The 10,171-nt window shown below is 51.6% G+C and overlaps 1 protein-coding gene across 6 annotated transcripts in view; it reads left to right on the plus strand.

The window, feature by feature from the left end:
* The window catches only part of CAMTA1 (calmodulin binding transcription activator 1), a 283,392-nt gene that overhangs the window by 65,643 nt on the left and 207,578 nt on the right, over window positions 1-10,171 (plus strand). For all 6 annotated transcript variants that reach the window (XM_026862593.1, XM_026862589.1, XM_026862588.1 and 3 more), the window contains exon 3: window positions 6,084-6,151. In XM_026862593.1, coding sequence (XP_026718394.1) covers window positions 6,084-6,151 — 68 coding nt within the window. The remainder of the gene's footprint in view (window positions 1-6,083; window positions 6,152-10,171) is intronic.

Raw genomic sequence — 10,171 nt, forward strand, 5'->3', positions numbered from 1 at the left:
GCTCCGTCCTGAGCCACCGGCAGGCCCGAGGGCCCCGAGAGCCGAAACCCTCGTTCCAGCGGCTCCGTGGTACAAGCCCAGGTAACGCGCTGCTCGCTGCGGCTGGCCGTCTCACAAGGTGCATCAAAGCCTCTCAAATGTATTTGGGGTTACTGTCACCTTGGGGCACCTCTGCGAGGGCTGCGGGTCACGGCCCTGCCCCACGCCCGGCTGCCGGGCTCGGTCCTGGCCGAGGCTGCTGCGGGTGAGGTGTGTGAGGCTGCATGGAGAACCGACGACACCCCGGATAAATCACACAGGTGCTCCTGGACACACTAATGGAAGAAGTTCTGTGTCTCTTAAGACAATGTATAAAGATTCTCTTAATTATCACTTCACTTCCTTTACTTGTAGCCACGTAAATCAGCTCCTGTTTGCTCGCTGCAGCAGCAAAGAGCAGGAGGAAGAGCCTTTTAGCCAGAGACTTGAATAAAATAGAGGGAACCTCCCACAACTACCAAAGTCATTGAACTCATTTGTTACAGAGTGAGAGTCCTGCAGAACTTGTCCTTTGAGGAGTTTACTTTAGCTAATTGCTTATCCAGCACGAAGATCTCCCCTGCACGACCCCTGTGCTGTGCGAGAGGCTCAGCTGACCAGAAGCCAAAGGTCACCTTCCGCAGGGACCGAAGCGACAGTGCAGGGACGCTCTGGGCGCCGCTTTGGTCCTCAGACCCACAAACCATCACGCAGACGACGGAGGGAGAGGAAAGCGCCGGTAACCTGCCGGAGCCCTGAGGGCAGCGTGGGCACCGGCCCCCGGCTTCTCCAGGAAACCACGGGGGAGCACAGTTCGCTTGGCTTTAAGCTGAGGGCTCTTCGGTGCGTTCCATCTCAGAATCTTAACAAACAGAGGAATGCAAAATAAAAATAAATGTTCATTTATGTAAAATGCTTTCAGCCCAAGCAGCAAAGTATAAATTGAACTGCTGATTTATGTGACCAAGTTTAGGATAAACCATAACTCACGCAATTTTAATGTTGAATTACCTAATTGCATTACGGGGTGCTTCCATTAGCTGATCAAATTAAGCCTTTTTTCCTCATCAGCGTCTCATAAGCCCGCGCTCAGGCCTGCAGGCTCCGGCTCAGGCGGGGAGGCCGCGCAGGGCTGGGTCCCGCGGCTCTCGGTGTCTCAGCCCAGCACCGCTCCCTCGGTTCTACCTGCTGACGGTGTTTCCAAAGCCGGGCTTAGGAGGGGTGCGGGGCCGGGTGGGCCATCCCGGCCCAGGGGCTGCTGGCCCGGGCACGCGGATGAGCCGGGCGTTGACGGCGAGCACACACGTTCTTTTCTTTCCTTGGCTCGCTTTCTAATTCACCAGCAGGGCTGAGGACGGAGAGCTGGGCTTTCAAAGCCCGGCTATGTCTCGTCTGACCTTGCTGGTGCCACGCTGCCTTTTGTTTGTAATCTTGGGCAAGAAGAAATGGAAAAAGGGTTTGATAGGAGACAAAAGCAAACAATAGCCTCGCTCCAAAGATACGATGAATGGGCTGTAATTGAATTTTTTGGTGAAGACATTGATTTGACCCTGTAAGACACACAGAGTGAATCATTAGGGGAATTAACACACATTAAAATGCAGGTTATTATTTTTTTTTATCAGAGGGCTTTTATTGTGCCTATAGTTTTGGTTTTAATTATTTAATGACTTTGTGTCTTCTAGTGATAAATCTATTTCTTCCCCCTTTTTTTCAAAAGGAAAGATGGTTGTTGGCTGATGGCAAAGGGGAACATGCCCCGAGCAGCTGATGAGTGCTGGCTCTTCGTTAGCAGCCCTGCTCCTGCCCCGGAGCACGCACAGACACGTGCTTTTAAAAAAGCATCTCTTGCAACCTGTTGAGAAAACATCAGTGCTAGTCTGACCACTTTTTTCTGGGCCCTTCAGATTTATTTTTCCAATCTGTGTGTAGCAAAAACTACGTAGGAATTAATTTCTTGCAAGAGCCTGTGTGGGATATGGTGTTTAGGGGAAATTTCCAGACTTGGGCTGCTCGGGGTGGGTTTGACCCTGGATTTTCAGAGTGCCGACTGCTCCCAGCAGCAGCTCCTTCTGTGTCGCCTGTGGCTTCAAGACTTCTCAGCAACCTCACCCTTGTGTTTTGCATCTCACAGGTGGTGCTTTCCTCACCATGCTGACAGATTTGAAAAACCCAGATTATTTTATGGCTTGAGCTGCTTGGGCTCGCCCTTAGCTTGGTTTGGGCGTTGCCTGCAGGAGCTGCTTGGCTGCGGATTTGCGCATGCCGCCTGCGTCTCCTCCCGAGGAGCATCTCCTTTCCCTCCTGCCCCGACCTCGGAGCGGCCGCCGCTGCGGTGCCCGTCGGTTTGCTGCCAGCCCTGGGTTCCGTGCTTTGCGGGGCCTTTCCTGGGCGATGGACACAGAGGGGTGTAGTTACAGGAAGCAGAACGCTTGAAGAACGTGATTTAAAGGGGGTTTGCTGGCGGCAGAGAGGTCGGCATCCCCGACACGTCCTCCCCGTCCCCACGACAGGCTCCCTCCACCCAGGCCGCGGGCGCTGGCCGCAGGCGTCTGGCTCCGAGCTCCTCCACACCTGGGGCGTGCGGCTCTCCTCTCCCTTCCCTGAGAAAAACAGCGTTCGGGGTTCAGCCCGTGCCCAGGATGTGCCTTTCAGTGGAAAGTCACCTTTTTGCCCGGCTCTGTGTGTGTGTCAGCCCCTGAGTCATCTGTTTCTCCCAGTTCTGCTCCAGTTGGAGGTGGCAGACAGAGATGATTCTCCCAGCCGTGGTGCTGATGCCGTGGCAGAAGTTGGCACATGGGTGTCAAACCGTACACAGGCGTTCCTGCTCGCTCCTGCCTGCGCGGGGTGGGCTGGCCAGGACACCAGGGACCGGCTGTCCTGACCCCAAACCCTGTCCGGGCTCCATGGGCCCGGTTTTGGCTCCGACAGCGCCCCGGCCCCCCCTCGCCGGCGATGCCAAGATGTGCTGGTGAAGGACGCGGTGCTCTGGGCGATGGGCTGCAGGCAGGCAGTGCAGGAGGGGGTTTGGGCGGTTTATTGCACGCCAGTCCTTGTGATTGTGAGTACTCAGGGCATGGAAGGCAGAGTGGAGGATTGCCTGCCGCTCTGCTCTACGTGTTAATTTATAGCGCTGCCGTGAGGTAGATTTTCCTTGTTAGCCAAGGTATTTCCTCTGGAGGAGGGAAATCAGGCTGTAATGTGTCATTAAGCAGAAAGCCTGGGGGAGCTCCTATCCTAGTTGATGCGGATCCTTCTTTTATCCGGTTAGGAGAATTGAATTACACGTTTGGAGTTGTCTGAAGATCCAGCTGGGAGCCCGGCCGGGGCTGTGGCTTCTCGTCCTGCTGCGGCGGGGCCAGGAGCTGCCCGCACACCTCGGTAACGCGCCTCTGTCCCGGTGTCACCCGCGGGCTGCGGCTCGCTCTGCACCGTGTTCTCTGCCCAAATCTGCTGAGCAGGCCCAGGCCAGCAGTGGGGAAGCAAATGTTCTGCCTCCAAACGTGGCGGCAGCTCCTCCCATCATTGACAGTTTTGGGATGAAGCGTTTGAGTGTGCAGGGTACAGGCTGGCTGGAAGGAATGAAGTAAACAAGCCTTGGGTAAAATTGACATTCATTTACCTGCAATACTCGGGTTTTCTCTGCTATAGCAATATGTTTATTCAGCCACAGAAGTTAAAAATTGCTATATTCTCCTTAGGGCAAGTTGAGTTTCGGTAAAAAATAGGCAAAATCCTTTGCTAATCCTGAAGCCCAACAAACTGCCTGTTTTTGCAGGGTTTTGAGGGTGAATCAGCCAGATCCGTTTCTGCACCAAAGGGATTTGTGTCTGTAAGTGCCTGCTGACGCAGCCCCCCCGCCCCGGGCGGCCGGGGGCTCGGGCCTGGGGGAGGACGTGCAGAGCTCGCTCTTGGGCGCTGCAGGTGCTCATCCCTCGTCTCCCCAAAGCTCGTCTCGCCGTAAGGGGTGAGGTGACGCGGATTTGTAGCGTTGCAAGTCAAGGACGTAACGTGGGATGGGAATAAAATTCTGCAGACCGCAGCACTTTGGTGAAAATACTGTGCTGGCTTTAAAAAAAAAAAGCAGAAATCTGTGTTTGCCTGTTTTGAAGTTTCATATTTTTTGAAGAATTTTAGTTGCAGAGTGTTTTTGCGTGATTTTTTTTTTGTGATATATATACACACATGAAATCAGTGGTTGGCTCTACAGCTCACAGCCTGCGTCAAAGCCGCGAGCGAACGCTGCATCAGTGGTTCTTGCGGGAAGCGACGGGCAACGCCTCTTCGGAGCCCGTTGGAAACGTGGGGCCGGAGCTTTTTGGCTGCGCAGTGTCTGGATTGTAGCACTTGCATCGGATTCAGCTGCATCGCCTGTGAAAGTGCAAGGCTTGCCATGTTCTCGGGCAAGGTCGCGAGTGTAGGTGCTGTGCCAGCCACCGGCGTCCCGGCAGAGGGCTGCTCCGGGTTATTTTGATCTTGACTTTTGCACGGCAATTAGCCAGAAATTAGAAAGAGGCGTTTTTGGAGCTTCGTGTCAGCGCTCCTCCTCCTGGCTCACGTAGAAGCGTCACTGCTCCGCCGTCCGCTGCTGCGGTGATCGTTTCAAAATGCAGAGTCGGGCTTGGGAAGTGCAGGGGGCGGCGGTGCATTCTGGGAGAATTTATTGGCAGTGTAAACATGTTGGTTAGGAGTCATTAATATGACATTCACACAACTCTAATAAAGTACATAACATGGAGATCTGGCACCACTGCAATACCCAGAGGACATTAAGTATGAGTCTTAAAACCAAGAGTATTGGAAACAAGATATTTTTACGTCTCGTTTGGGAGTAATATAATTGCATTTCGTGGCTCTAGCAGATGCTTGGGCCAGCTGGTTGGAGAGCATTGTGGATTTTTTTAGCTTTGGTACTATACAGCTACAACCCTTATATAGAACTATCTTTAAAAAAAAAAAAAAAAGGGGAAAATCATCTCCTGGTCACAAGACCCATTTCTTGTGTGTATGTTCCCTTAGTGATGGCGCAGCCTGTAGATGCTTCTGTTGCAGCAGCTCTGGCGATCGAACCGCCCGTGGGTTTGGGGTCTAATCTGAGGCAACCGAACGTTCAAGGCAGCTTCAGTGACCTCTGCAGAGCTGCTGCTATTGCAGGTCTCTCTGGGAGGGACACTCCGGCCCAGCTGGGAAGCAACGCTTGGAAGGGAACCGTCAAAACCCGACATCTCTCTGAGTATATCTGCATGGGCAGGGAAAAAGCATGTTTCCAGCAGGCTGTGGAGTGCAGCCCCGGGGGTCCTTGGCCCTCTCTAGGTGCGGGGATGTTGCTGGTGCGGTGACAGGAGCTGTGGTCGGCCGGGACAGTCACTGGCCCCGCATCAGCTCGGGTGCGGGTGGCCCGGGCCTCTCCCCAGCTGCCAGCGATGCTCAGCCCACCGCGCCGTGGCCACCCCGGGTTTGTAGAGGGAAGGGCTGGGCGGCCATCCCGCGTTCGTCACGCGGATGGACAAGCACCATCGTGAATTATCTCGCTGTCGCTGATAATTTCCTGCAAACAAATCGGTTCTGATCTGGAAGTAATCGCCCGTATCATTCCTGCAAGTGGGAGCGATGACTTATGTTGATGTCACCCGCTGGCTTTTTATGGCAACGATTAATAATTCAGTAATTCTCTCTGCAGTGATGCTGTTCTATTTATAAATGTTTAATTTAGCTTCCCATGTCCGTGTTGTCGCTGCCCTCCCCTTTGCCTCCTGACGTAACACCAGGCTCTCGGCGATGCTTGCAGTCACCAAAGTTACCAGAAAATTGTCCATGCTGGAATATGTTAATCCCTTTCCTCATTTGCATATCTTCTTTATGTTATTTAAGTCTGGCTTTGGTGGCATGAATGCAAATGTTGGCCGAGCGCACTATTTCAGTCAAAACCTGATTTAAGCTGCAGGCCTAACCCGGGGCTGGCGGCTCCTTGTCTCTGTTATAAAACTTCTCTGTTATAAAACTTTCCAGTCTCCAACACAGCCACGCAAATAACTCTCTTTTTTCTTTCTGCGTTTGTCTTTCAGGAAATTGCAGCTTATTTAATAACGTTTGAAAAGCATGAAGAATGGCTAACAACTTCCCCTAAAACAAGGTAACGTTGCTCACGCTTCAGCACATTGACTCATTCTCGCTGATGACTTGACTCACTAATCAATGCGTTGGCCACCGAGTGAAAACTCCCAGTCATGCTTGATGGCTTGTGACACCAAACTCTCATTAATTGACTTAATGAGCATTTTATTGAATGAAATCAGATTGATTAAAAATGGAACAGCTGCAGTCTTGACAGGTTAAAGTTTTAACCCGATTGTTCAGGATTTAATCGTATCCCTTCAGATGAACGGGTTGGAAAGCCTTTGAGCGAGGTTGCAGGCTATTTATCTTGACAGTGCTCCCTGCAGCCTCCAACTTTAAATAAATAAAAAAGCACAAAGCCCTCCCCTGTGCTCTGCCTGTTTAACATGCAGTCGCAGGGATTGTTTGCGTTTTGGTGTTTTTTCTTGCTGGGGTTAAGTGTTTGATGGCGAGGAGATCCCAAAAAGCCGCATTAACAGACATGTTTGCAGTTTATTATTCAGTAAATGTCATGTCTTCTTCGCACTGCCATAAATGTTTAACTCCCCTGTTCCCCTGGGAACCGATACGTGAAGTTTTGCTGCAGATATTTTCCTGCCGTTTCAGCTCTGTTCAGGCTTGCAAAGTTTCCATGTGTCTCACTAACGCAAAAAAATACTCTCGCTTTCTAATGTTTTTTTTTTTCTTTTTTTTCTTTTCCTCAATCCACCCCTTTCCTGTTGAGGAGGGCAGGGTTGTTGGGGGGAGCCTGCTGGGACCAAGGTGGGAGAATAGCCCTTGTTAGCGTCCCGCGTCCCATCGCATCCGCCGCGGGGAGCCAGCGCCAGAGGCGTTACTGGGTCTGGTGTCGCCTCCTCCGCGGTTATTGGGGGCAGAAATAAGTGAGACCTGAGGACCGGTACTGACCCCCACGGGTAGCACAGGCTGATCCCCTAGGCGTTTCAGAGCTCCCAGCCAAGGAGAGGATGGAGGTGGAGGAGGGCAGATGGGGCACGGAGAGGACCTACCTTCCATGAAATTCAGGGAAAAAAGAGCTATGTCATTTTAGCTTTTTCCTGCCCCAGTCTCCTCTGTATTTTGGGGGACATCTTTAAGTAATACGTTAATTGTATTAAAACGTGTCTGTAATACCTGGAAAGGGAGACATCTGAGACCCAAGGGCTTTCTCAGATGGTTCTCCAAGACCCAGAGCAGCTGCGGCGGCTGAGGGGCCCTTACACGGACCTTTCCCGCGGATGGCGGCGGCGCCTCTCACCCCGGTGAGTGCAGAAATGTTCTGTTTCCCTCCCCGTCTTGGCTGCAGGACAGCAGGTAATTTGATAACGTTAGAGAAGGCTTTTTTCTGACCTGGTAATCCAAATTTCAGAATTAATGCAAAATAATTTGTTGCTGAACCTTTGCCAGATAAACCTGTTAAGTGGTCAGAAAACATCTTAACTAGCCTGTATACATAGTATACATAGCATCATTAAAGATAGCAGATTATAAATGTAGCAGTGTTTTATTATTTTAAGAGTCTGGTTTGCTAAAGGCAATGCCTGAAAATGATTTTGTAATTAATATTACAATACTTTCCTCCTGTGTGTTTACACTTGAAAGAAAGTCCCAGGAGAAGGAAAGTTGTGACTGTTGTTCAAGGGCCTTCTTAAATTGTGGAGTTAGTTTTCTTTTTTTTTAAAAAATATAAAAATTAATTGGAAGAGTTAAATGCTGAGTTCATACAATCAGGGCTCTTGGTATTACAGAATTAATGACATTGATCCAGCACCGAACCGGGACACTCCCCGTTCTTTGCTGCTGTGGGTGCTGCTAATTTAATCTTGGAAAATTAATAAAAGTGAATCGCACCCCGGGCGCGTACGGGAGCTTCTGAAGGGGTGATGTGTGGCGTGGTTTGAGGAGCCGTTGCTGGATGGGTCCGAGCAGGTGGGCAACGCGCTCCGGGAGCGGGCGATGGTGGATGCTGGCGCTGGGTCCCGTTGCCCGGTTCCAGCTCAGCTTCGTGCGAGGAGCCGGCGCCACGCGGGTGACCCCCTCTGGCTGCTGGGCTAGTGCATGGGGGGCAGAGGAGGAAGAGCTTGTCTCGAGCCGTGCCGGCCGTTTCTGAACGCCTCCCTCTCCTCCTCCTCGAGACGCTCCCGTGCTTTCGGCGCGGTGCCGCTCGGGTGTCGCCTTGGTCACAGGCAGAGGAGGAACCTTTGGGCTGGCATTAGAGGAGCAATGAGAAAGCTTTTAAAGGTCTTGAAAAGCTGATTTTTTCATGAAACTTCTTGTTGAATGACTCTAATTGGTAAATATGCTGATACCAATGTGCTGCAATATTAGTGCAGCAGTCTTTTGAGCACTCCAGTTTATCAACATAAATTAACAAGTACGCCTCGCAAGGCATCGACCTTGATGTTTCCTTGAAATGGTGTTTGGTTACTTGATCATGTGCCAGATAATCCGCAGCGGGTATTCCAGTCAGCAGGGTGAACTGGGGGAGCTTTCTGCTAATGCAGCAAGGCTGAAGTCTCTGACATTTCCAAGTTTAAATGCAAATTGTGACAACAACAAAAAAAAATTACTTGACATTTGTATATCAAGTAGAACTTAATTGTTATTTACATTGGAATTGCAGTGGCAAAGATGACTTTCTTAGTCCAAAAACATTCTGCGAGATGAAGATACTTTGCTTATCTGTTTCCAGGTGCCTTCTGTAATTATCATTTTTAGAGTATTTTAAAAATAGCTTTGAGCGATCCGCTGTAGCTTCACCGGTGTTTCACAAGCGAGGCTCAGGCCACTGGAAAGGCTTCGCCGTGCCCGCGGGCTGCGGGGTTGTTTTTGCAGCGGGGAAAGCAGCTGGGCTGGGTCCGTGCCCCGTCCTGCGCTGCATTTACATTTCTGCTGCGTGTGCAGCAAGCCCAGAGGTTTTGGGTGGGCAGGCGGCGCGCGCCAAGCTCTTCCTTCCTTCCTCCCAAAGCCCAAGAGATGAATGTTTCTGGGGAAATGTTTCGGGAAGGTGGCACCGTGATGAGCCGTCGCTCCTACTAATACGCGAAGCAGCTGGGGAAATTCCCAGATGGGGGGTTTTCAGCCCGGAAAGAGCCCAAATGCTGTTTTTAGGCAGTGAGACTTGGCAGTGATTAATATTTCTGCAACTAAAAAAGTTGGGCGACAGCCTGCTCCTGCAAATCAATAGCGATTTACATACCCTGTCAGTATGCATTTGGGGTAATTCAGTTTTACTTCTGCTACCTACTGGGTTATTTTTGGCATTCTAATTCCCCTCTCCTGGCTTCAGGAGAACGAGCGTTGCTTTTGGTGTAATAGGCATGGACAGTAGGCTGGGCGGCCTTTCCCGCTGATAAATCCCAACCTAATAAATCGCAGAGTTGTCAGGACCCGGCTCACAACAGCAGCAACGACCACAACCCCCGGCCGAGCCCCGCTGGCGCAGCCGCTGCCCCTGGCAGAGCCGGTCCCTGCCCCGGGCCGGGAGCCACGATGCTGCGGGCAGCTGGGCCCAGCTCCCGGCCTGGGGTGCGCCAAGGGAGCCGAGAGCCGAGGAAGTCGCCCGGCTGTCCCTTGTCGTAGCCCCCGTGTCTTGGAGAGGACTGTTCTACTGTTTATTCACCTCGGCTTTTGCTGCTGCTGGTCACTAAAGCAGGGGATGCAGATTGCATTAGACTGGTTAAAAATCACTTTTCCCGATTGAAAATGCACTTGCGACAATTGTTGTTTTCCTCTGTTACTTTTTTAGAGTTTTTTGCTGGCTCCGGAGTTTTGAAATTTCCTGAGAAATTCAATTTGTTATGTTAAATGTGGGCTTGTGCCTCGGCTGGAGCGGAGGGTTCCAGCCCACAATGAGATTTAGAGGGAGCACGGCAGGAAAACTTAATAAAACTCCAGTTTCAGCCAAGCAGCCTGCGGGGATGTAGAGGTAGAAGAAACGCGCCCGTCCCCCCCGAGAGCGTCGCCGTGTGCGTGGGGAGCTCTGAGCCCAGCCTGGACCCCTGCTGCTGGGGTGCGGGATGGGGCAGCACCCCCCGAC

Source organism: Athene cunicularia (assembly GCF_003259725.1).
Source record: "Athene cunicularia isolate RWA chromosome 21 unlocalized genomic scaffold, athCun1 chr21_part1, whole genome shotgun sequence".
Classification (NCBI taxonomy): Eukaryota; Metazoa; Chordata; class Aves; order Strigiformes; family Strigidae; genus Athene; species Athene cunicularia.